The sequence below is a fragment of the Petaurus breviceps genome, unplaced genomic scaffold (genome assembly GCF_028583685.1).
Source record: "Petaurus breviceps papuanus isolate PSGF00001 unplaced genomic scaffold, PetGlider_PUasm1.0 90762, whole genome shotgun sequence".
Classification (NCBI taxonomy): domain Eukaryota; kingdom Metazoa; phylum Chordata; class Mammalia; order Diprotodontia; family Petauridae; genus Petaurus; species Petaurus breviceps.
In genome coordinates, this window is record NW_027187339.1 from 1876996 (window position 1) to 1904678 (window position 27683).

The 27683-nt window shown below is 36.9% G+C and overlaps 2 protein-coding genes across 7 annotated transcripts in view; one reads left to right on the forward strand and one right to left on the reverse strand.

The window, feature by feature from the left end:
• KAT6B (lysine acetyltransferase 6B) overlaps positions 1–27683 on the forward strand; it is a 236385-nt gene that overhangs the window by 138133 nt on the left and 70569 nt on the right. For 4 of the 6 annotated variants that reach the window (XM_069068306.1, XM_069068304.1, XM_069068305.1 and 1 more), the window contains exons 5-10: positions 10575–10683; positions 18905–19020; positions 19300–19381; positions 20882–21014; positions 24573–25504; positions 26509–26630. In XM_069068306.1, coding sequence (XP_068924407.1) covers positions 10575–10683; positions 18905–19020; positions 19300–19381; positions 20882–21014; positions 24573–25504; positions 26509–26630 — 1494 coding nt within the window. The remainder of the gene's footprint in view (positions 1–10574; positions 10684–18904; positions 19021–19299; positions 19382–20881; positions 21015–24572; positions 25505–26508; positions 26631–27683) is intronic. The other 2 variants (XM_069068308.1, XM_069068309.1) reach the window with 2 other exon arrangements.
• On the reverse strand, positions 1029–1492 carry LOC138146472 (small ribosomal subunit protein uS8-like). The gene has a single exon (XM_069068397.1). The coding sequence runs from the start codon at positions 1469–1471 to the stop codon at positions 1079–1081; it is 393 nt and encodes a 130-aa protein (XP_068924498.1). The 5' UTR covers positions 1472–1492; the 3' UTR covers positions 1029–1078.

The following is a 27683-nucleotide window of genomic DNA, read 5'->3' on the forward strand; positions in this document are numbered from 1 at the left end:
CTCCCACAAATTGTGATTTGGTGCTATTACCAGAGAAAGAATGCGAGGTTCTAAGGACTATGGGTCTTACCTGGTGTTTTAGGCATTACCATATGCCTAAGACTTGTATCTCAGCCCTAGCACAGCCAAAACTGTACCAATACCAAGGATAGAAGAATCTTGGGTAGAAATATGTAAAGAAGATATCTTCATATGTTTTACCCAGACCTTGTGCCCTACTTTAAGTGCATGTCATTGTTGTATTAGTAATGTCTCATTTTTCATAACCCCAATTTGGGGTTTTCTTGGCAAAGATACTGGAGTAGTTTATTACTTCTTTCTCCAGCTCATTTTATAGACAAGGTAGTACTGAGGCAAACAGGGTTAATAAGTGGCTTGCCCAGTGTCACACAGCTAGTAAGTATCGGAGGTTGAATTTGAACTCAGGTTTTCCTGACTCTAGGCTGATTACTCTAACTACTGAGCCACCTAGCTGCATGCATGTTCTCTTACTCTTAGATATCTAGAATGGGGGTAGGCTATATGCATTAAGACCTAAATCCTTTTCTTTCCCCTTTCAGTTAATTCTTCTGGCTTCTTATATTTAGTTTATTTAGTTTTATTTTTATTGCTCATTTTTCTAAGGAGTGTTTTTCTTTGAATTGTTTCTTCATTAATTTTCTTCCTTTCTAGTCTGTTCTGAGATTTTATTCTCTGATTTGGGGACTTTACCCACATTTATTCCTTTTTAAATCTCTCTAGTATTCTTCATGGAATTCTTCAAAGTTTCAGAAGTACCATCTTTATGGGGCGGCTAAGTGGAGCAGTGAGTAAAGCACCGGCCCCAGAGTCAGTTCCGGCCTCAGACACTTAACACCCACACAAAAAAACACTAGCCGTGTAACCTTGGGCAAGTTACTTTACCCCAGTTGCCTTCCAAAAGGCAAAAAAAAAAAAAAGTACCATCTTTGAGCTCCTCTTCTGACCAATTTCTACATTATTTCCTTCTTAGATCTTGCTCCATCATACTTTTCTCTGCTATGTCTCACTTTTTTTTTTGTCCATTGGAGCATTTTATTTGTATGTATATTTTACATCCTTAGAAAAAGAATCCCAGGATTTTTCCTCCTGTGTGTTTTCCTCTTGCTTCCTCGTGGTCCATGATGCCAGCTGAGGTTGTAAGCACAATAAACCCAAACTGACGGGATGGTAGCAGATTATTCTGCCACTTTTCCAGATCTTTCAATTGAACATCAAATCTGGGGCTGATTACACCACACTTGTTTAATCGGCCGGTGAGATTCACAACAATTTTTCCTGCTCTGTGATCATCAATGATCTCAAATTCGCCAATGTAACCATGCTTCATCATCACAGTTAAGAACCGGACAATTACTTTAGAGCACAGCCTAATGAGAACCTGGCGTTTTCCTCGCTTTTCTGCATTGTTGATGCTTTTGAGAGCATCTTCCAGGACATTCATGCGCACCATGGTGGCAGCGTTGCAAGATGGCGGAAAGAGGACGGGATGGGTGAGCACGGAGAGATCTATGTCTCACTCTTAAAGAAATACTGATTTATGAGGAAAATGATATGATATAGAAGCAGGGCACCAGATAGAACTTACCCTGTGTCACAAATCGTACAGTCCAATTATACCCTCCCCTACCCAGATCATTTTACTTCTTAGTGGATTTACCATCTCATCTCTTGAATCCCTTTCCACATTTTGAGTGCCAGATGACTTTAAGAACCTACCGAGACGTTCTGTGCAATGAAAATACAGTGCCCTCACAGAAGGTAGCCTCCTAAAGCATCAGCTGCTTTTTTCAGCTTAAACACATGGTAAAGTTCCCACCCTGTCCTCATCAGAGGCACAGAGCTCTTTCTCCATGGGAGTCCCTTTTGTGTCTTTCATCTCCCCCACTTAGTATCATCTCCCCTCCCTTTTATTCCCCCAGGCTGAATTCTTCCCTTTTTGCCTCCTGTCCCATTCTTTGCATAGCACCTCTTTTTTCTGAGATTCCTGGAATCATCCTTGTTTACAATTCACTCAGGCACTTGCTCTGGGTGAATTTCCAGTCCTGTCTGTCCTGCCCTCTCCTCCTCCCATACTTTATGCACCCTGCCTTGCAGCCCTGGGTAATCCTTGGATTCACCTCTAGGAGCATTCTGGGAGTTAGTTGGTTCTGCCTGTTTGACTCCTCCACTTTCAGTTCTGCTTACTCTTTGTTCCTTTGAGAGCTTCTTTTTACATTCCTTGATGATACCTTTTTGTTCTTTTTTTTTTTTTTTTAGCCACATTATAAGTCAGTATCTTTCTTTGGGGGTAAAAAATCCCAAATACAAGAAAATCTCTTTCATTACTTATTCTTTTATTGGTAATTATACTTATTAAAAATGTTGTCCTTAACTCCTCATCTCACCACCACCCCCATATCCCATCTGTTGCCATTATTTTCATTCTACCTTCATAAAATTTCTCTTATCTGCACCCTTCTGACACTGCCACCACCCTGGCACAGACCTTTGTCACCTCATAACCTGGACTACTGCAGTAGCCTTGTGATTGGCCTCCTCATCTCAAGTCTCTCTCCCTCCAGTCTTTCCTTCACTCATTTCTCAGTGATTTTCCCAAGGGGCAGACCTGGCCCTGTCATCTCCTTACTCAATTGGAGAGCAGGAAGCAAACCTTTATTAAGTACCTACCATGTGCCAGGTGTCACACTAATTGCTTTACAGATGCTATCTCCTTTAATCCTCACAACCTTGGGAGGTAGACACTATTATGATCTAATTCAGTTACAGAAAAGTTGAGGAAACTGAGACAAACAGAAGTTAAGTGACTTGCCCAGGGTTCCACAGCTAGTTCAATGTCTGAGGCAAGATCTGAACTCCGGTCTTCCTGATTCCAAGCCTAGAACTCTGGCTATTGCATCACCTCATTGCCTTCAGAATCAAATATAAAATCCTTTGACTTCTAAGGCCCCTCATAAGCTAGCCCCTCCCCCTTTCTCACCCAAGACCCAAGGAGGCAGCATGCCTCCTTTTGACTATGGTTGCTGCCTGTCCCCCTCCTCCCCTCTGACTTATGTTGCTTCCTTCAAACTTTAGCTAAGATCTTACCTGCAAGAAGCCTCTCACTGCCCTCCTTGGTTGTGAATACCTTCTCTCTCCAACATGGCTCCACTTACTGAGGGAGCTCTTTGACAGTGACTGTTTTTGCCTTTTTATCCCCAGGGCTGCCTGGCACCTAGTAGGCTCATAATAAATAATACTTGTACACTTGATTTGCTGACTTGTTTACCTTTCTTGTGTTTCTGTTATTTGCAACATTTACATACTTTTTGCTCACTTTTTTTTACTTCCTTCATGGAATGCCTCAGATGCTTCTTTTTAATCAAATGCCCATCTTTTTCCTTTGATAACCAGATGACAATTTTCAAAGTGCATCATTTCATTTACAGCTGGAGCTCCTTTCCTTTTTAAAGCAATGTTTTATTTACTTTTTTCTTGAAATCTCTGTAGAATAATCTTATTACTCAAATTTTCTTTTTAAAAATATTTTCTCTTGGTCTCTTGCAGAATTTGTTGTTTGACATTGAAATTACTATTTGACCCCATTTACTTTGGAGTTTGAAGTATAAGATGTTGTTCTAGATGTAATTTATGGACTCTCTTGATGAATGCTTTGTTTTCTATATTTACAAGTCCTGGGAAGTTTTCTTACATTATTGTATACATTATAGTGTTCAGATTTTTAAATTTTGTTATATTTTTTTGGGAGACCTTAAGTTGTCTCTGAGTATCTTGTCAATATCTGTTACTTTGGTATATGCAGAATTCATATGTTTTTGTTTTGCGTTTTGTTTTTTTTTTTTTAAGAAAACTTTGATTAAAATTTTTGTGTCTTTTGGAGGGGGTGGAAGGCAGGGCAATTGGGGTTAAGTGACTTGTTAAGTCACACTGCTAGTAAACATGTCAAGTGTCTGAGGTCGGATTTGAACTCTGGTCCTCCTGACTCCAGGGCTGGTGCTCTATTCACTATGCCACCTAGCTGCCCCTAATTAAAAATTTTTGATGAAGCATTCATGTGTTCTTGAAAGTTGTTGCCTTTTGCTGCTCTTCCTTTTCCAGGTTTTGCTGTAGTTCAGTGTGTTTATGTTATAAATCTTTTAATCTTTCACATCTTTAGAGAGTTCTTCATTCTAAAGCTGTTTTCCAATCTGTGGAATAAGTTTTCAAATTCTGCATTTTTTATCCTATTGTGGGGATGATTTCTGCATTATTTATACTTTATCTCCATTGAGATGTCTTAAGTTCTGACCTATATTTCTTTCTGATTTACTTTATGAATTTCATTTTTCTACTGAATCATCCTGGATTTTCTTGTTATTACCTCTTCTCTTGGGAATCTACAGGATCCTGTGTTTCATCAGCCATTGGTTCAATTTCCTCTGTCTTGTAATAAGAGTTTTGTACTCTTTTTAAGGATTTGGCAGTCATTCTTTCCTTCTGGTTTTAGGATCTGCTTTGTTGATTCATCTTTTTGAGCTCTGGGATTTTTATTTATTTTGAAAACTTTAGTAATCTCCTGTCTTTGCATTTTGCTCTCTGCTTAACTCCTTCTAAATGTATTATATTCCCTCATTGAAATTTTTAGTTTGCCTCTCCTTTTGCTTCCAGTCTGTCACCCTGATCCAACCTTTCTTTCCTTCGTAGCCTTGACATATTCAACTGTATTTTGTCCTTTCCCTTTGGTTCCTTTACTCCTTTGTTCTGATACCATTGGTGCCCTGCTATTCTCAACCCTGGGTTCCTGCCTTCATCTTTTCTCCTTTGGTACTCCCAGTGTGTTGAATTCTTAATGGTGGAGTCATGCTTACTGTATCAACTGCAAATTTATATTAATCAGCATGCCTCACCAGGACCCACATTACTGCTAAGGAAAACTTCTATTTTTTATTTTACTCTACTTCAGCAGCTGCTACAAACTTTTCCTTCCTTCCTAAAGCCCCCAGTGCTATCCCAAACCCCTTCTCTTAGCAGAGATCCTTGCCTCTTACCTTACTGTGAATAACAGTAACAGTAAAAACAATAACAATAGCTAGTATTTATATTAGACTTTAAGGTTTGCAAAGCACTTTACATACATTATATTATTTGGTTCTTTCAACAACCCTGTGTGATAGATAATAGTGTCATCCCCATTTTACAGGTGAGGAAACTGAGAGAGATTAATTGACTTGTCCAAGGTCACACCGTTAGGAGGTGTATGAGGAAGAATTTGAACTCAGATCTTCCTGACTCCAAGTTACATTTATACATCTTCACCCACTGTCTTCTCCTTTTTTTCTTTCTCTGAGGAAGAGGAGGCCCTTCTCTTTGCCAAGACTACTCTTAACTCCCTGTTCTCTTGATCTCTGCTCTTCCCATCTTCTTCATTATCTCTTCATCTCCAATCTATCCTACAATTTTCCTAAAGAACTGTTTTGATCTAGAAAAAGCACTAGATTTGGAGTTAGAGAATCTGATTTCAATCATTCATAACTTTGCTGACGGCTTCTTTTGAGACTGTAGGCAATGAGTCATTCAACAAGGATTTTTTATTAGTGTTAGGTACTAAGGCTACAAAGACAGATAGTGCCTGCTCTCAAAGAAATTATATTGGGGGGGATGGAATACAATTTTTACACATACCAGTACATATACAGAAAAAAAATGCAAGGTAGTATTGGGAGAGACTTTTGGAGCTGGGGGAATTAGGAAAAGCCTTCTTTAGGAAGTAGCGTTTGAGCTAACCTTTGAAAGAAACTTGGGTTTCTAAGAGGAAGGAGGGAAGGAGTGGACAAGGTATATAAGGGGAACTATTGCCAAGACAGTGGGAAACGGAGTGTCATGGGAGGAGGGTCAGTTGGATTGAGCCACAGAGTGTGTGAAGAGAAGAAATGTTCAATAATTTTGGAAAGGTAGGTTAGAGTCAGGTTATAAAATACCAAACAGAAGAGTTTTTGTTTGATTCTAAAGGTAATACAGTTTATTTTGAAGGGGAGTACCATGTTCAAAACTGTGCTTTAGGGCAAATCTTTTAACCTCAGTGGGTCTCAGTTTTCCCTTTCTGTAAAATGGAGTTGAATCAACTAATCTTGGATTTCCTTCTTGCTCTGAATCTATGATCCCATAGTTCTGTTTTCTGTAAAAATGTAAATTCCTTCTCTGGCATTTATGTTCCTCCTCTACATTCTGGCTCCCACTGACCTTTCTTTACAGTCTCCTCCTTTTTGAGCTCTCCTACATTCCAAGAAAACAGGACTTGTAGCTAATCCTTGAACCCCCACTCTTTCTGCCCCACCTCTGGGCATTCAACACTAGACATTCCCCTGTCCCATCTCAGCCTCATAGAAACGACTTCATTCAGTGTTCCACTGTGTGCCATCTTCTCCATGAAGGCTTCCCTCATCTTCACTCATGGTTAGCCTTCTCTTCCTCATTTTTTCTTCTAGTATATGTATTTGTGTACATGTTGTGTCCCCTCAGTAAAATGTTAATTTCTAGTGGGCAGGGACTGTTTTGTTTTCTTTTGTGTCTTTGCATTTCCAGCCCTAGACAAGGATGCAAATGTTTAAATATTTGGGAATTGGAATCAATTAAATCTTATTTTTGTTCAGCCTAGGGACAGTTAGATGGCACTGTGGATAGCACTCTGGGCTTAGAGACCTTAGTTCAAATTTGGACTCAGATGCTAGCTGTGAGAACCTGAGCAAGTCACTTAAGTCTGTTTGCCTCGGTTTCCTCATCTGTAAAATAAGCTGGGGAAGGAAATGGCAAACTACTCTAGTACCTTTGCCAAGAAAACCCCACATGGGGTCATAAAGAGTCAGACACAACTGAAATGAATTGATAACAACAGTGACAATCTGTTTAACCTATTAAGCTCTGTTTGAATCTTGATTTTGTCATCCAAAATATTAGCTACACGGTTCTGAATTTCTTGCTTACAGATTTGCTAAGCATGTCATCTTTCTCTTCATACAAGGCCTCAAGTATAGAGTCTTCCAACAAGCCACTAGAGATTTCCTTCTATCTTGGCAGCTCTTATTGCATCAGCTGAGTACAAGTGTCTTTGTCTAGTGAAGAATTCACCTAACTGTACCAACACCTAGACCTTAAGTCCCCAGCTTGTAGACAATATTTAAGTTGTCACTTTGTCAACTATTGGATTGAAATCTAAGTATATTGTACCTATGGCATTTTACTGATATAAAATTTAGTAATCTAATTTTTAAAAAGGAAATTAAATTAGTTTTGTGTGACTTCATTTTACTGATCTCATTTTGCCTCCTAGTGCTCATAAACTATCAATTTAACATCGCTAGAATTTTGCTAAGGATCAGCGTCAATCTCACTAATCAGTAGTTTTCAGAACCTACCTTTTTGAAAGTCAAGTTACATGTTCATCTACAGTCTTCTGACTCCTACTGTTCTCTAGGATTTCTCATAACTACCCCCCTACTCTACTTTATAGATGAGAAAAGTGAAACTCAGCAAGATTGCACAGCTAGTTAAATGCAGAGCCGAGGCTAGATCGTAGGTCTCATGGCACCTAACATCCTACCTTTTGTGTCACTAATGAAATTAGTGGCAGAGACATGAAGACCTGTTATCCCCAGAGTCCTTCACTCTCTATCCTGATCTTCAAAACACAATAAAAAAAAGTAACCATTGTGGAAGGAAGTCTACAGTAGATCATTGTTTTTGATTTTGCCATAGGAGTGGCCAAGACAGCCACTGCTTCTGTCTGCTTCCTCATGCAGAGTATTTCTTAACTATAAATTTGGCAATCTTTTCATATGAGTTAGTAACTCTCAAGTCCAACAGGAATATATATGAGAAGAAATAACAACCAATGGGGTTAGCCACCTTTTATAAAGTTACAGAGACAAAAACTCGGAAATTAAAGTTCTGTTCCTTGCAAGGCTATTCAGATATGATTCCTTTCAATAGAAGATTGTAAATTATCATTAATTTAAAAGTTTTTGATTGAAATCCATTTTAATTTATTAAAAAGTATTTTTAAGATAGTCTATATGTTAGGAGGATAGTGAATCATAATTCTTTGACCTATTTGTACACGTTGCTTTAAAAGTTTTATTTTGTACGAGCCGACAATTTTTAAAAAGTTAATTAGAATCTTCTATACTGATGTTGGCAAAAAAAAAAGTGCCTTGAATTATCAACAATTCACTATACTGAACTGGTTTGTTGTTGCTGTTTTCTAAGAGTATCGTGAGATAGTTATGCTATTATATAAATGGTTTTACGCACACATCAGCATCATGGGGTTCTCTTAAACATAGCATGAAATGGCAATATCTCTGCTTTGTATTATTGTATATAGTGGGGGACATCATTCTTTCTAGCCATGAACTACTAGCAACCTTTGTCCTTTATGTTACCTTTAGTTAAAAAACGAAAATGAGCATGAATGCTGGCTGATGGCCATGTCTTTCTTGCAGCTAAAAATTCATCTGGGAAAGATAAATGGGATTGTAGATTTGGATTTGTTTCATTGCGTGAATGATATGTGACATTTCGTAAATTATTTAGCACTGCTAGGATGGCAGAAATGGCTTGAGCATTGTTATATCAAATGAAAGCAAGAATCCCATTAGTGCAAAGACTGGGTTTTAGCTAGAATCTATCAGGGGAATGTTGTCACTTTAAAATCAGATTGTTCTTTTAATTGCTATTTAAAGGAACAAAAGTGTTCCCAAGGTACTGCAGTTGAACACTCACAAGTAATAACTATGGATCCATAATTATGTGGCGCTGATTATCTGGCATTTTAAAAACTGGCAAGAATCAGTGACCAATTTGCAGTACTTGGGATTTTTTTTATTTTTCTAGTCGACTGTTTGTTCTCTGTTGTCTAGCTACGACTAGAAATAAAAAGAATTTTCATAGTTACTTTGCTTTCTAAAGAAGGAACACATTAGAAGTGTAAATTAAGCTGAAAGGAAGAGCATAAGAAATTCCCATACTGTAAAATAATACTAATAATCATATGTAGACAGTGTATGAATACTCTGGAGCTTGCCATAGATACAAGATTAATTCTGGTTTTAGAGATGTTGCAACATGTTAAAGAAAATTGCTGAAGCTCAGTATAGCCCTTAGAGATGATAAAATACTGTTGTTTCTTTACTTAGTTTTTAAAGTGATCTTTTAAGTATCTGTGCATGTTTTTTTGTAAGTAAGGTAAATATGTACATGTAACACAATGTAAAATGTTTCTATATGACCAGATACATTTCTATGTTTAGGTCCAAAAACCTATGTTTTTCCCAGGTATTATTATGGGGTTGTGTTTCTAATGGATTTTTCATCCATGAGATTAAAGCAAACAGATTGGAAAATCTTAAAACATTTAGCCTGCTAGACAACAACTTTAAAACCTTTAGATTTCCACTGAAAATTTATTTTTCATACACTATTGTATATTCAGATTGATAAGAAGAAACCTCCAGTTTCGATTCACCTATTCTGTGGCTGAGAATATTACAGTTTCTGGGAGTGGTAAATAGCAATTGAGAAACCTGAAAATTTATGCAGATTTATACATTGTTAAGAGTGATTTCCATAGTGATCCTAATAGGGTGCTAGGGGTTAGACAAATGTTTTCTTGTTTCTTTTACAAAATGGTAATGTCAGAAATTGAGAATTCACCTTTGTTTAGCACGGTTTATTTTTGAAGTTTGGTGTCAAAAGAACATATTTTTGAAGCTGTTAATGGTGGCCTTTTTGTCCTTTCTAGTGATCCCACCAAAATATTTTATTCTTCTTTGGTCTGATCTTATTTATGTCACTTGCAGAAACTGGGCCTTTTTTGGTTAATATTTAATAGATAAATAAAAATAAACTGCATTTAAACATTTAACAAAGCAATGATCTTCTTAAAGAATCTCATCCTATTTAAATTCTATTCATGCTATTTCATTCATCCCAGTACAGTGAAAAGAGCATTGCTTTTACAGTTATGAGATGTTAATTCAAACTCCAGCCAGCTTTGACACTTAATAGCTTCGGTGACCTCAAGCAGTCACTTCCCCTCTCTGAGCCTCAGTTTACTCATTTGTACATAAAATTAAGATAATAATACTTTTACTACTTAACTAGTAGAGTTATTATGAATAAAGCATCTTAGGAACTTTTTAATTTACTATAGAAATAGGAATCATTTTCTCATTGATCATTAGGTGAATGATTTTGTTAACAGTGTTGTTTATGATACAGTTGGGACCTGAAATAAATTCCTCATGATAAATGATCTTTGTTGACTGCTTTGTATATAACTCCATTAGATATTAATTTTGATAATACCTATTGTATTTAGGTAAAATAAAGAACTTGCAGCAGTAGCCATGTACCATTGGGTCTAATTAATAGTGATGGTCATTGTAAATGGTTGCCAATTCCTTGTCTAAAACATATTTGAAAATTTTTCGATTTTGTTTTATTCATTTTCATTTCAAAGTGAAATATTATGTGACTTAAGGTAAAACTAACAATTTAAAATTTTTTAAATTTTGTTTTAGCCTCGAGCTGATCCCATTCCCATATGTAGCTTCTGTTTGGGGACAAAAGAATCAAATCGAGAGAAAAAACCAGAAGAACTCCTGTCTTGTGCAGACTGTGGAAGTAGCGGTAAGTTAGTATATTTATGTGCTTAAGTTGTCTTTTGTGGTAGGACAGATTCTTTATAAAATTAAAACTTTTTATCCATTAAAAAGTCTTCCCTCTTTGAAATAATTTTTCTAACATCAATCATGATTTCTAAAAATGTTAAGAAGGAAACGAGACAAATGAGAACATGTTCTGCCAGATATCATTAATAGTGTATTTAAACAACATTTCATAGTGTGCCCTGGCGAATAGGGTGCAGATCTTTTCATCAAGAAGATTTAGGCTCAGATTTCCATCTTTGACATTACATATGTGATTACTGTGTGTCCCCTTCACTTCAGTGAACCTTTATCTTTAAGTTGGCAATAATGATACCTGTCGTACTTACTACACAGGGTGGTGATAATACTCAAATGAGATCTTGTCTAGGTAACATTTTGCAAACCTTAAAGAACTACTTTATAAAGACCAATTGCTAATAATATCAGCATTGTCATCATTGAAATTCCACTGGATATGGACTGAACTGAAACTTCTCTGAAAGCTCCATGAGGCCAGCAAAAGACTTGATCTTGATACTTGATTTTCTCCCTTAGTCACTTGTGTGATACTTTGCTTGTAGAGGTCTTAATGAATATTTGTAGGATGGATCAGTGGGTGAATGAATTCTGTATTCACAAACTTATGAGCACATTTATAATGTTTTAAATAATCCAGAGCTTCACTTTAAAGAATTTTTCTACTAAGAGCACCTCCTGTTTTAGATTGTGGCACCTGCTGGTGAATTGTGATATTTTAATATACCTCAAAAGAAAAAATGGGGGGCTGAGTTATGGGACTACAAGAATAGCAAAGAAATGTCCAGGAATGAGAGAAATTCTGGTAGTTTTAAAGCTCGGCAAAGAGTTGGTGACTGATTATTGATAGAGTCAGTGTTTCCTCAAAAGGCATAAGTAAAATGAAATGCTGTTCTCTTAATAATAAGAACTGCTAAAAGAATAGATAAGAGGGTAACCTTCTTAAATAAAGAGTAATAAAAATTCATTGTCTCCTATCCTATTTAATAGGTATTGCCACTATTAAGTGGCCTTAAGCCTGTGCCTGGGAAGGGAGAGATGAATAAGACATTATGTTCTTCATGAATAATATACTTTTAATGTTTGCTAAAGAGACCTTGACAGTCTCTTACATACAGTTTCATTAAAACTCATCTGTCTGGTTATGGTGTCATATATAATGACAAAGACAGTGATATTATCAATATGTTCCATTTAGTTAAACCTAGTAAGATAGTAGTATTATTTTATGGGACAGGTGGTGTCCCATTCATCATTAGAAACTTTGAGTCCTAATTCTCATTTATGCAAGCATTCAACAAAAATTTTTTGAGGAACCAATCAATAAGTGTTTATTAAGCATTTACCATAAGCCAAGCAGTATACTACATATAACAGAGAAAGGCAAAAAAAACCCATACCCTTTTCTTAAAGAGCTTACATCCTAACACTGGAAACAGCATGTAAATAAATAGGTTCAAACAAGATACATACAGAATTGATGGAAAGTAAACTTAGGGAAAAGGGTTGAGCAGTTGGAGGAAGTAGGAATGGCCTCCTGGATGTGGAATTCAAGCTGAGTCTTGAAGGAAGACTGGAATTCTAAGAGGTAGATTAAAAAGAACATTCCAGGTATGGGTACAGCCAGAAGCCACATAGATAAGAGATGGGGTGTTGTATGCAAGGAACAGCACTGTATGTCAGTATTCCTTAGAATGTGTAGAGGGGAATAAAGTCTAAGAAGACTGGAAAAACAGGAAGGTATCAGAATGTAGAGAGCTTTAATTGATGTAATACTTTATATTGAATCCTGGAGGTAATAAAGAGTTTATTGGGGAAGCAGGAACATGGTCAGACTTATGCTTTAGGGAAATCCATGTGTCAGCTGAGTAGAGTATGGATTGGAGTAGGGAAAGAGTATATAAAGAGACCAGATAGAGTTGTTGTTGTTAGAATGTTCAGTTAAGAGATTATGACGTGAAGTGTGGCATTAGCAGTACAAGAGAAGAGATAAAGATATATCGGACTGATGCTGTAAAGATAAAAAGGATAAGATTTGACAAGGCATTAGACACAAGGAGCGAGTGAGAATGAATAGTGGAGGATAACACCAAGGTTGCACACCTGTGTGTGACAGTGAGGATATTGGTGCCCTCAGCAGTAAGAGGGAAGATTTGAAGAGGGGGTGGATGGGTTTTAGAGGAAATTTAATGAATGACTTGTGTTTTGGACATGTTGAGTTTGAGATGCCTTTGGGACATCCAATTTGAAATATCTAGTAAGTAGTTAATGTTTGGGGATTGGAGCTCAGAAGAGATATAAAGGCCAGATGTGTAGATCTGAGCATCTTCTGCATAAAAATGAAGATTATTAGATCCATGGAAGCTGATGGGTTCACTAGGTGAGACAATATGGAAAGAAAAGAGAGAAGATGCAAAGCACGAGGGTAGATTCCATCAGCTTCTGAATTTTCTCATGCCACCTCTCTTTGAATGGATTATTCTGCTGTATATCACCCTCATAGTTTTGTAGTTTTAATTTGTCTCTAAACCAAGTCATATATCTGAGGGACCTCAATAAACTAAATACTGTCATGTGAGGGGGTGGGGAGGGGAGAGGTAATTTCTTTTTCAAATGTTTCAGATGTTTCTTTTCAAATACTCCTTTCATTGTGGTGGCATTTTTGAGTGGTGAAGATTAGAGATTTCTTCTTGGCTTATAAATTCAAAACTTCCTGCATAAAAAATAAAAGCACTCTAGTTCTTAGTTTTAATAAAGTCCTCCTTCCTTCTTGCTCAAATCAGAGAATTTAAAAAAAGGTCTATTTTATACCTTTTCGTTTTGGTCTACCAGAGTTTTATCTTCTTAGAGATCACAAAGATGTCTTATTTTCTTTTTATTTGGTTTAAGGGAGTGGTGTTTAAGATATGATTTTTTTTAAGTTACTCTAAGTTTTTCTAAGTTACTTTCATTTACTTTTAATAAGAAAGAAAAATGATGGGTAGTACCTGGAAGACTTGTGTAGCAGGAATTAGTTTATGTTTAGGAAAATTCAGCCTCTTCTTCAGGTAGAGAGAAATGTTAAGGCCTTGAAATGAGTGTATGTTTCATGGCTGAAACTCAAGCCCTGGGGATCTTCATGTTCCTTTGTTTGGCATTATAGGATAGATCAGAGTTCCTTTTTGGGCTTTGCAACTAAATCCTGTCCTAGTGTTCAGGATAACTTAATCTTCCCCATATTGCTCTGTGCCAATCTGGGTTTGGCTACTTTAGTCAAAAGCCCATTGTTCCTTACACAGGGAAATGCTTTGTAGACATCCAGTTTATAGGTAAGATCGAGTGGGTGGACTTTTTTGTTTGTTTTGTTTTTTTAAATTGAAGGTTCAAAACCAAATACAATTTACTTTTAGGAGCTGTGTTATGACAGCCACTGGTGGTAACTACCGTAGAGAGAAAATGTACCATGAATAGCTCAACAGTGCCCTCTAATGCCAGTGGAGCCCATTCAAGATCCACTGTAGGCCTTTTGTGGTTACTTGTTTGTATTTGATGACCCCAGAACTGGGGCTCTTAACCTTTTTTTGTTGCTGTTGCTAGGGATCTCTGGCAATCTGGTGAAGCCTGAGCACCCCTTTTCAGAGTGATGCTTTTTAAAAAACCCACAAATCCCAAAACACTTAGGATTACAAAAGAAACCAACTATCTTGAAATAAAATATAATTTTTTGCCTCATCCACGTTCAGAGAAGCCCTGGAATCTCTTGGGTTAAGAACCCCTATTCCAGCATGATGATGTGACAATGGGGGGCTTTATTGAATTGAGAAAAACCCATGGGTGACATTTAAGGGTGAGGAAGATGGGTTCATAGGTTGAATTGTGACTGTTGAGATTGATCAAAAGGATTCCTAACATAAGATGTTTTCGTGAGAAATACTCTAAGTACTATAAAACCAGGAGGAAAAATAGATGGCAACCCATAAGGAGAGTTGATCTTAATGTGTTTCCCATATGTGTCAGATGCTTTTAGTAATTGCCTACCTGATATCTGTTTTGTATGAATATAGCATTTACAGTCGACTTGGAGATTTCATTTAGAATCTACTTAGATTTCATTGGCATGTGCAGTAAACATCTCCCCTTGCCTGACTTGACAAAGTAACCAAATTTAGAAATTTCTCTCTTTTCATAGGATAATGGTAGTGCCAAAGGGGCATTTTATTTAACTATGCTATTACTTATAAAATATTTCAGATTAGTTCCATCCCATATGTGAGTGGCATCTAGCTTTTATAAAAATTTCTTTTTTATAATATGGATACAGTAAAAACTGGTTATCTTCACGTTTATAAATATGTTAGAACTTGTTGAAGTTTTACTTGATTTTTATGACAAGACACTTAACATTTATATTCTTTTTGCTTTGTTGAGATCAAATTATTTTTTACCAAAACTCAGTTCAAGTGCTACCTCCTACATTTTAAAGCATTCCTAATTCTTCCTCCTCTCCTTCCCAAACCACAAGTATTCTCCCTCCCAAAACTATCTTGCCTTTGTTTTGTGTAAATTCTTATAAATGTACATTTTGACCCTATCCTGCAATAGAATGTAAGCTCCCTTGAGAGCAGGGATTATTTCACTTTTGTTTTTGTATACTGTTTTCAGCATGGTGCTTGGCACATGTTAGACATTTAATAGATGTTTGTTGGTTAATTGGTTGAATTAATAAGCTTGCGGCAAATAGTACTAATAGGGACTAGATCTCTGATTTCATTGGTATAGTGAAGTCCTAGATGAAGATACTTCTTCTACCTATGCAGATTGGTACGTATCTAATTTATAGACTTTGACAGTTACCTGGAGCACTGAGACTTAACACTGGTTTCATAGTTGAGTGGTTTTAGGGTTCAGAGTCAGGAATTCCCAAGTTTCAGTCCTGCCTCAGACACTTACTAGATTTGTGACCTTGAACAAGTTAATCTCTCTGTCTGTCTCTCTTCACCTGTAAAATGGGAATAATAACAGCACATACTTCCCAAGGTTGTTGTGAAGATAAAATGAGATAATAGATGTAAAGTACTATGCTATTATTATTATATGTCAGAGAAGGGAACCAAACCCAAGTCACGTCGGCTTCAGGGGCACTTGTCTCTCCACTGTAAATAATTGTACCAAATTGGGTATGTTTTTATCAGTCACATCACTGGATGGTTAAATTGTTTTAATAATGGAATCCTTAAAGCTGCAGTGGACCTGCCCATCCTCTATTGCTCCTGTCATTGTCTCCTACAAATCTGCAATGGGATCCACCTATTAGGCTGAGACTCTCCTTGAGCTCTTGGAACATTGCATGGATCTTAGTAGAAAACATGGCAACCTTTTTTACATGCAACTGGGAAATAAGATATGCAGGCAATGGGGTATAGACATCTAGCTTGGCCTACAGGAAAATAGAAGGGAAGATGATAAGAGAAGGGGGGGGCAGTGTAATAGAAGAGAAGACAGATTGGGGGAAGGGATAATCAGAATACATGCCATTTTGGGGTGGAGGGAGGGGAGAGATGGGGAGAAAATCTGGAAATCAAAATCTTGTGGAAGTGAATGTTGAAAACTACAAATCAATTAAGAAAAGAAAAAAGAAAACATGGCTGCCCATCTTTTGTCAGTGACCACCCCATCTTTTGGAGGGGAGAAGTCATACTTTTTTTCTGACATTTCACATCACTTCTGTGGAATTTCCTGTGCAGCTCAGCCCTATCTGCGCTCTTTTCTGCCACCCTTTGGGTTATCTTCAAATAGCAAACAATAAAAGATAAGACAATTTAATATAAAAAAATGAGTTCACATTTTTATAGAGTATAAGATTTAAAAACAAAAAAATCATTTAAAAGGGATAGGTATCATACATAGGTTCCATTTTGAATTTATAGGTTTTTTAGCATTTAGTTTTTGATAGGTATGTTAGTAGTACTTCTGAAGTTCTGTAGTTTACTTCCTTTCCCATTTAAGGACATTAAGCTTCTTTTGATCAGAGTATACCTCTTAATGACAGGGTTCTACCTTTAGTTGATTGTTCTTTGGAGTTAGAGGTTTTGTATTATTAATATAAGCTGTGTGTGTACGTGTGTACATATATATGCATATATATACATATATACATATATATGTACTCATTTGGTATAGAAGTACTTCTAATAAAATAGGACCACAAGTTAAATGGATATGCTTGGATGTCAGTCTCACAGCCAGAGATTGGCAGCCTGTGACAACTTTGTTCTCTTTATATTTTAAATATAGAAATTTAGTTACAGTTTTTTAACTTGAAATAAGTGTGCTTTTATTAACAGTATTAATGATTGATATTGAATGTGTCACTTAAAAATAACCACATCTTCTGGTGGCTAGAATTTTATAAAGCATCTAGTAAGCTTTAGAAAGGAGGGTCAGTTTGGCATCAGCCCAAAATACATATTTAAACAATAAGCCTGCCACGGTCAGGAAATTATAAGAGTTTTAAAATCACAGAATCTACTTTTTTTATTACACCTTCAGTTTTCAGCTGCAGCTTGGTTATAAGTTCTTTCACATGGGATTTACTAATATTCTTGCTGTTTTAAAGTCTAGGTTTAAAAAACTAAGTAAATTTTAAAATTTCCAACAGTATGTGAGATAAAATCCCATCATACAAGAAGATTAACCGACTCCCAATAGTTATTGACTATGTGAGCACCCAATTCTGACCTTTTGAAATAACCAGATATTTGGACTGTATGATTTCTCAGTAGTCTAAGATGGAACTGCACTTGAAAGATTCCAAAATGGACAACTTAGCTATCCAGTAGACTTTGGTCTGCCCCAAAAGGATGGAAAAGATGCCAAGGGGGATAGGAAAATGATCTACCATGGCCAGCTCAGAATAACCAGGGTTGGGAGTGGGGGAAGTTGATGATCTTCACTTTATCTGAGTTATGCACCATCTCACCTGGCTCCAAGTATGATTTAATATTTATATTCTTTGTCTCAATATTAAACCCTTGGGGCCCAAAGATAAAAATGGCCTTAACTTGGACCCTTACTGGCACTTCTGCCACTGTCAGATTGTGCATTGTTTGACCCACAGTAACAATCATCTCATTTTATTTAGGTTGGGTTGAGTGAAATGTGCCGTTTGGGCAAGTTTCTTTTGAATTTTATGCCTCCAGTCATACAAGCAAGTGTTTATGGTCTCAAGGTGTGTCTATTGAACAGCATTTCTTTAAAATTACATGTTGTGTTTTTTTTTTAAGTTGTAGTACATGCTTGGTAAGAGTGAATCTGATCTCCATTTCAGCCACCAGCCACCTCTTCTTCTTATTGATAGGATACTCTTGTTTTAGAGCATATTTTTAAAATGAAGTTTTATAAGTTTCATATAAAATTTTTCTAGCCATTATTTTTACTTTGGGAAAATGAGAATTATTTAAATGTGTTCCCTTTTGCTCCTGAATATTCTTGTTTTATATTAAGCTTTTAATCTATAAAATATTTTAATTTCATATCTGCTTAGAAGAAACTAATCAAAATTTCTTAGACTTCATTGAATACATTTTTGGCATGTTTATCCCTTTTATCATTTGCTTATTATGTTATATTGGCCTGCTTTTAAAACTTAGTTAACTGTAGATTTTGGTTTCGAGATTTAGCTATACAGTCAAAGGAATAGTTTAAAAAGTCATCTATCCTAAGTCCTTTTTCTGAGCACTGTCTACAGAACAGTGCAGCTGATAAGTAATCAATATCAAAATGGTGGTGGTGGTTTATGAAGCTCCAGGAGTTCAGACTTAAGTGAAGTTAGCACAATACAGATATTCACTGTCAAGTTTGTAAGGACTATTAGTTATAGCAGCAGTAATGTTCATCAAGTTGAAAAAAACACCTTGACCAAATATTTATATTGTACCATAAATGGGCATTCCTTCATGGGAAAGAATTTATGTAGTCATCCCATTTCTTTTTCCAGGAAAGGGAAAGATAAAACAGCCCATGATTCTGTGATTTTTTTAAAAAGTTATTAAAGTCTTAAATGTCGATCATTGGCTGGCACCATTGAATGTCTACTAAGTGTACATTAGAAAATGTGAGTCAAAAATTAGAGATAGGGGATGTAGTAAAAGTTTCTTAACATCAAGCAATTTACATTTTTTTTATAGGACACCCATCATGTTTGAAATTCTGTCCAGAATTAACAACAAATGTAAAGGCCTTAAGATGGCAGTGTATTGAATGCAAGACATGTAGTGCATGTAGAATCCAAGGCAAAAATGCAGTAAGTTCATATTTTAATAGTTAAATGATCTTTTATTAGTATTCACTTTTTTGTGAGTGGGAGAGGGGAAAACTGTGTAGACCAGTAGCTGCTTTTTCACTTTAAATGTTTCACTGCTATAATTTATTGATGTTTTTCTTTTTCATTCCAGAATGCATAGAGATAACCTTAATACTTAGACTAGTTTTGTTGAGTATTGTTAATTTGGTAATACTTTGTTTGAACAACATTTTTCAATTGGGTTAGCCATTATTCAACTTATTTTGTGTTGTATTACAGGATAATATGCTTTTTTGTGATTCTTGCGATAGAGGGTTCCACATGGAGTGCTGTGACCCACCGCTTTCCAGAATGCCAAAAGGTGAACTTTCAAAATCTTTGAAACCTTTCTTTAAAAGTTTCATAGGCATTCACCAAAGTCTTCTTTATGTTAGCGGTCTCAGAAGTAGGCCAAATGCATGTTTAGTTACACAGTTTACCCCTTCTAATGTAATATGAACATGCACTTCATTGGTAGGTAACATGACTAGTAAATTCATTAAGTTCAACATAGTTAAGAAAAAAGCAACACCAAAGGCTGCTTGTTAACTGTTGAGAACAAATCTTTAATTGCTGCCTTAAAACTATTCCCATCTGCCCCATATGTCTCCCATATCAGCATCTTAATTAGGTGAGGTGGTCTTCCATGGTAGTTTAGAGTTTTATTGGTCAAAACTCAGTTTCTGAAAGCTTGAAAAATCAAAACTATTCTGTATTGTACACCACAAACGAGCACAGAGAAGTGAGGTCCAGTGAAAGGAATGCTGGATTTGAAGCCAGAGAACTTGCTTTCAGATTCCAGCTCTGCTACACAGCACCTGTGTGACCTTGGATAAAAGTGACTTCCCTTCTCCGAACTTGTTTCCTTGACTCTGAAAGGGAGGGATTGAACCAGACGACCTCTGAGAGGCTCTTGGGCCTTGAAGTTCTAAATCTGGGATCCTATTATACGTTTAAATATCTTCTAGCGTCCGTGACGACAATATAATTGTGTCTGGTTCCTGCAAAGTAAAGAGGTGTTGAGATTTTCAATCAATTAATTGGTATTTTAGAGTCATAGATTTGAGCTAGAAGAGAGACCTTGGAGGCACTCTGGGCTGACTGCTCACAATTATAAACACATAAACTGAGGCCCAGAATGGTTAAATCATGTGTCCAAAGTTACATAGTAGTAAGAAGGGTGAGCCTTTGTCCTCTGACTTCAAATACAGTACATCAAAATGCTTACGGCCGAGTCTGTCTCATGTGACATGAACGTTCTTGTGTCATAGAGAGCCAGAGAGATACGTAGATGATTGCTTAGCCCAGCTTTCCTTTTGTAGACTGTACTTCCTCAGTTTGTAATACGGAGATGCAAATATTTGTTTTGCTAATTTTAATTTGTTTATAATTTTTGGTGATAAAAGAGGTCTCTATTTAAATTCATTAATCTTAGGGTACCTTTTCTACTCTCCCCAGAAGACTAAAGGCTTTTAATTTCTGTTGCAAGAGGTAGATAGGGAAGTAGGATAAGTTTGGGAGTGGGATGTAAGGCATTGGGAACTAGATTATGAAGGCATTCTACTATAAGGACAGACAGTTGCCATCTCTTCACCAATATATATTTTTTCAAGCTGGGGAAATTGACTTGAAGGTGGCTTCTTCCTGAGAAATGTAAAAAAGGGCAAATGGTTTTTTTTCCATTTTTCCTGAAATAAAAGCTCCCCACAGCAAACCACCTTTGTGTGCACCTTGTTAAAATTACAGTCAATGTGTAATATCAACAACCTAAAATAAGTTATATTTATTTTTTTCTAATATATACATATATATATATATTTAGGGATGTGGATTTGCCAAGTCTGCAGACCAAAGAAAAAGGGAAGAAAACTACTTCATGAGAAAGCTGCACAAATTAAACGACGATATGCAAAACCCATTGGACGACCGAAAAATAAACTAAAACAACGAATGTTGTAGGTTGAATTCTTATGAGAAAAAATTTTTCATAATGTGCTTTCCAGAATATCAGCCTTTGGGAATCCAAGCTTGATGAATCTAACCACCTTAGTACCCACATGTCTGTTTCAGTGTCAGTGCCTAAAACCTTAATGCAAAATGTGGTTCATCATGTATAAACGATGAAATAGTTTGGAAAAGAATGAATAGAATTACAATGGGCATTTTGTGGTCTTCTTTTGGCAAAAACCATGAGGCCTAAGTAGTATTTTTAAAAACAGTGAAAGAGAGAAATAGTCCAAGAAGGTTCAGTAAAATAAACTGTGTTGATTAGCATACTTTATTTCTGGCTGAATGAGGGAAGAACTTAATTCTATACATATTATTGTATAAATTTTAAATCAAGGTCATCATCTGAACTGAAACCATTCTTACAGCCAGTTACATGGGTGTGGCTTTTTGACTGAGTCCAAGTTTTACAGACCAAATCCTTTTATTAAGGGGATTTGTTTTGTGAAGTTTGGATTCAGTCAAAGGGCTGTACTTGAGGAGCTAGTGGGTCACATGTGACCTCGAGGCTGCAGGTTCCCCACCCCTGAGCCAGTACTGTGTTTTAAAGGCTGCCTGCTTCTGATCCTAATTCCCACAAATAAGTGTTTCCAGAAAGTTTCGGATAGATCTCAGCTGACCCAGAGCCATCAGAGAGCTAGACAGAACCATTTGTCACATCATCCAAAATAGGATGCCCCTTTGTTTTAAGTTCCCTGAAATCTTTACTGGTTTTATTTATGAGATAATAACCACACTCCCTCTGCTGTATTGCTTCCAAAGCATGGCAAAGTTTTTAGTAAAGATATTTTTCTTTTATGGTATTCTGGATTTGTTTCTAAATTATTATATGATTAATTCTGACTTTTGTGTTAGGAATTTCACATGAATAGACTGGCATTTTTTAAAAGCCTAATTCTCCTATTAAGTGTTCTGCCTTATTTAGGATAAATGCCTCACTTGTTAGAATGTTGTTTTCAGCAGGAAATCTGATCAGAGGGGACAGTTGACACATAAGGGCTAAGAAGAGGAAACAAAGTGTCACAATCGTTTTGCTCATGTACTGTCTACTCTTCTGCCTTGATTACATTTGGGGTTCATTCACAATAGTTAGTAATTTTTAGGACACTTTATTAGAACTAATTGACTTTTCTTCTGAGTGTAGTTTTTTTTGCCAGATTCTAGAAGTAAATGTAATATATTTTGAAAAAAATCTTCCTTATGTTAGCATTATTTGAAGCAGAAATTATATGTTTTTACATTCATCTTTCAAAACCATTGTTCCCTAAATGAGACTGTGTGCTAAGACTACAGTTTAAAAAAATGGAATCTCATCTTCCTAAAGAAAGGATATAACTGAAAATTATGTTTGACACCAATCCTAATTTGGTAGAAAACTGTCTCATGAGCTCTTAGAATCTTTAAAAATAAGCCAGTGTCTCTACTTACTGAAATCTTTTAGAAGCTCAAAGTGGCAGCTTCATATTGAATAATAATATTTGAAAATCTACTTATTTCAAGGGTTAAAGATATATTTTGAGACATCTATTCCAGATTTCCAAGCCAGATTTGGAAATATCTTTGGCAGGATCAGTTATTTATCTAATATTCATAATGTATTTTCCAGTACTCAAAATGATCTTCAACATCACCTGTATTTGATTTTAGAGGGACCATCAAACAAGGCATCAGAACACTTTTAGTTCAATACTGCTCAGACAGGAATCCTAGGCTGCTCCCATCTCCAACCATTAGAATATAGTCATTTTATCTTCTCATTTTAAACAGTAAAAATCTCAGTGGATACTTCTTTTGGGGAGGGAAGAAAATGTCTTGTTTTCTCCACTCAGACGGCTGTAATTTCAGCCCTCATCTCTTGTTCCTGGTTTATTGCAAGAGCCTCCTCATTGTTCGCTGTGTCTCCTGTCTATCCTCTCTTCAGTCTGCTCCCCACATTGCTACCAGCATGATAACCCTAAAACACATGACCATGTTCCCTCTCACCCCCTAAGCGCTCAGTTTTTCAGTAGTTTCCTAGTAGTTGCTTCTAGAACAAAATACAAATTCATCTGCCTGGCATTTAAAGCCTTCTACATTACTTCCCACCTTTCCCCTTCAGATACTCTGTTGTGCTATGAGGTGCTGTGTATACAGTGGAGAGAGCGCTGGCAGTTTGTTCCAAGGTCATGGGGTTAAACCTCACTTCTAACTCTGCCGGTTGGAATTTGGGCAGATCACTTAACTTCTCTGAGGCTTAGTGTGCTCAGCTGTAAAAGGAACAGACTGGCCTAGAAGGCCTCTGGGGTCTGGCATGGTCTCTGTGTCTGGTGTAGGACATTCCATCTTTTCTGTCAGTGCCTTTGCACAAGTCATTCCCCAGGCTTGGAGTGCACATAGTAGGTGCTTCATATATATTTCTTGACTTAAACTGTATTTGCAGTTATTTCAATTTAAAAAAATGATGCTCCAATGCCCTCTTGGTATCAGCCTCTTTGTTCAGTAGTCTTGAGCTAAACCAGTCATTTCTTTTAGAGTAAGCCTTATGATGCAAAAACAAAAGATACCAATAAAAAAAATTTGAGTCAGCACTGGCCTTCACAGCACCTTTGACTCACTGCTTGGCTGTGTTTACATGTTTGGCAGCAGATTGGTTGTGGGATAGAATGATAAAATGGGACTAATCATGAATTGCTGTTTGTGTGCATAGTAGTGTTGTTGACGTAGAGCTCTGTGGATCACATGATGCCAAGTGTGTGGAAATAATCTTTGCAAGTGGATTGCCCCATCAGATTGTCTGTGTCATGTCTGGTTTTCTGTAGCTTGCAGCTCTTTGAAAATTACTTCAGAGTTTTCTGCTCTTGTTTATCTCTTTTTTTTTTTATCAGCATTTTGTGCTGTAATTAATTTTCTCCTGAAAGGAAGTTTTGGTGGTTTTCTTGTTATCCTGAATAGATTTTATTTGCCATTTTTAGTCTTTTGATGATTTCTTTGTTTTAAAGTGATAAGTTGATGGACATATTCAAATTATGCAGAATAATCAGAGTAGTTTTAAAATAGCAGTTTACAATACGTTTCATAAACTCATCCGTTTGCTTTTGAAGAACACATCTATATTCCTTAATACTGTAATGCAGACATTTCAAAGAAATCAAAACATCTAATTTTGTAATAGTAGATAGAATAACTCTATTTAGTGATAATTAAATAGTTTTCTGTCAGTCTACTGAAAATTATTTTTACTTATATTACCCTTATGGTCATATTTACTGAAGACATCCCCATCTTTTCTTCTTGCATATATTATATAGGTTCCCTGAGGAATCATGGTGCTTGACAATTGTTTTCCTTTGCTTTTACAGAAATGTCTGGTTAGTGATACAGAAAATGTTTTCAGCATCCTAGTTCAGTTTGTTTTTTTTTAATTTCGAGTGCATGAAATAACACATAAGTTGTAGTAAAATTATTGATTGCTATTTTTGTTATTTGTTAATTTTAATATTGATTTTGTTTTCCAACTTTTTACCTAGGTCTGTAACCAGTGATGAAGGATCCACGAATGCATTCACAGGAAGGGGGTCACCTGGTAGGGGTCAAAAGACTAAAGTCTGTACCACACCTTCATCTGGTCATGCTGCATCTGTGAAGGACTCAAGCAGCAGATTGGCTGTTACAGACCCCACTCGGCCTGGTGCCACCACCAAAATCACCACCACCTCCACCTACATATCTGCCTCTACACTTAAAGTTAACAAGAAAACCAAAGGGCTCATTGATGGCCTTACTAAGTTTTTTACACCATCACCCGATGGTCGCAGATCACGAGGTGAAATAATAGACTTTTCAAAGCACTATCGTCCAAGGAAAAAGGTCTCCCAGAAACAGTCATGCACTTCTCATGTGTTGGCTACAGGTACCACACAAAAGCTAAAACCTCCACCTTCTTCACTTCCACCCCTAATCCCCATCTCTGGTCAGAGCCCCAGTTCACAAAAATCCAGTACTTCCACTTCTAATTCTCCCCAGAGTTCTTCTAGTCAGTCAAGTGTGCCCTCCTTTCGCAGCCTTACTAATAACAGTCAGCTGAAGGGACTTTTTGATGGACTTTCTCATATTTATACTGCTCAGGGACAGTCTCGAAAAAAGAGACACCCAAGCTATGCACCACCCAAACGTTTGCGTCGTAAACCTGAATTCTTTTCCACAACAAAATCTAATGCCCATTTCTATGGGAAGAAAGATAATAGAAGTAGGTTTATTTCTCACTCCTCCGTGTCCTCTGGCTGGGGACTGTCTAGAGGACATATTTTTAAAGCAATTGCTCACTTCAAGCGAACAGCCTTCCTTAAAAAGCACAGGATGATAGGCAAATTAAAGTATAAAGCGACCCCTCAGATGGGGACCCCCTCACCAGGGAAGGGGAGCTTGGCAGACGGAAGGATTAAACCTGATCAGGATTATGGTAAGCAAAAGGTCAAAGCTCCAACCAAACCTACGTCCTGTCCCTCTCCTCCCCACTGAAAAAAAAATAATCAACTAGTTCTCATTTGTCACATAGGCCTTAGCTATTTCTCCTGTTCTGATTTCACTTTCATAAAGAAGCAATGAAATGTAGACCTTTTTCTGCTGCTAACTAAACCTCCACAGTGTTTGTCCAACTAATACTTTCGTACATTCTAGTATTTATTTCCATCTAGAGTGACACAAGGACCCCCACCCCCATGCCCTCATTGCATTCCTTATGGCTTTGTAGCAGTACTGCATGAGTAGCACCTGTCATTGTTCCTGCCCTGTGCCCCTGTGCCCCTGCGCCCCTGCACCTTCTCAGAGGCTGGGCAGTCCTTAGCTCTGGCTACTGCTGCTGCTTCCAGGCGCGCTTCAGCTCGGCACCTTTCTCTATTCCATTGTCTTTTCATGACAAATTCCATCCTACTTCAATCTCAAGAAAAGCTCATCTATGATAACATGAAATGTACTTTGGGGTATGGTGTTTTTTGGTTCGGGTTTTTATTTTTTTAAGAAAAATGTTTTCATAAATCTTAGCTAACAGATTGACATCTTATATTTTTTGCTACTTTTTCCTTAATTTGCCATTTAAGGGAGCATTAGATTTATTAATTTAAAAGATAATGCTGGAGGTATACTTTAAAAAATCAGTATAACCACTGATCTAGATTAATTTCATATGTTTTTCCCAAAAAAAAAATCAATTAAGGTAGGGAAAGTAAAACCAGTAAAGATACTGGATGTTCAAGCAGCTTGGATAAAACAGGTAAAAGGGTACAACTGTTCCTGAATCTGTGTGTTATACCAAGAGTAAAATCTTATATGTCTTAAAACAAAGGGAAAAGTTAGAAGATTACAAAATGCTGCTTACTCTGCTGACTGAATGCCATTCTGGCAGTCTAAGGAGGATTTTAAAGATTCCTATCAGTGAATATACTTTCTGCTGGTTTTTAATAACAGATACTGAAATCAAAATAAGCATCAAACAAGAAGGTACAGATGTAAATGTGATTGGAAGCAAGGATTCTGTTACAGAAGAAGATCTGGATGTTTTTAAACAGGCCCAGGAACTTTCCTTGGAGGTAAGGTTGTAGGTGGCATCCCCTCATCCACAAGTATTTGATAATAACAAAAGCTAGCATTTACATAGTATCTGTTATATGCCAAACACTATATTAAGTACTTTACAAATATCATCTCATTTGATACTCATAACAGCCCTGGGAGGTAGGTGCTATTGTTATCCCCATTTTACAGATGAGGAAACTGAGACAAACAGAAGATAAGTGACTTGTCCAGGGTCACAGAGCTAGTAAATGTCAGAGACTGGATTAGAACTCAAGTCTTCAGACCCAGTGCTGTATCCACTGCACCATCCAGCTTGCCTTGGTGTGGTTTGAAATTGAAGTTTCAACTTCTGGTGTGAACCAGTTTTTTTTCCTCCAAGGTAATTATCTCCAAAGGCCTCTGTACTTCAGAATAAACTATGCATTCATGTTTTTTTTTTCAACACCAATGTATTGATGGCACTGTCAGATTAGACTGAAACCCCCAACTAGTCTATTGAAGGAGGTGAAATAAGTGATAGACAAGACAAAGTCTGAAAGGTGAACATGCATGTGAGCTTAGATTACTGATTCCTATGTGGTAGAGGAACAAGAGGCTATTAAATCTTAAATACCAAAGACTGCATCATCGAGGTGCTACTTCAGTACTGATGGAGGGAGGTCACTGTGAAAAGTGTCCCTTCTCTCCATTTTCCTTTGGATCTGATTTGTATTGCAGGATTGTGTTCTATGACCCCCCACTGAGGGATGATGGCAACTCACACTTATACTTCATGTTTTAGAGTGACATGGATAGTTCCCATGCTGCTGTCCCCTCTGCTTCTCAGAGAAGGACGCTGAGGTTCAGAGGACCTCAGACAACAACCAATACAACTGGAATAGCAGAGCTCAGGGCTCCCTCAGCTGCACCACCTTGTCTGAGAAGATCCCATCTGTTACTCTTCTGGACACTGCCTGGCCCAAGGCTGACACTTGTCATGTGTCAGTTTTATAGGCTGATGTTCTTAGCATGGTAAACTGTGGTCCCCTGCATAACGTGTATTATTACTACCACCTCCCAGTTTTTAT

Coding starts and splice junctions, on each gene's coding strand:
- LOC138146472 (XM_069068397.1), bottom strand. CDS start 1,471: ATGGTGCGCATGAATGTCCTGGAAGATGCTCTCAAAAGCATCAACAAT.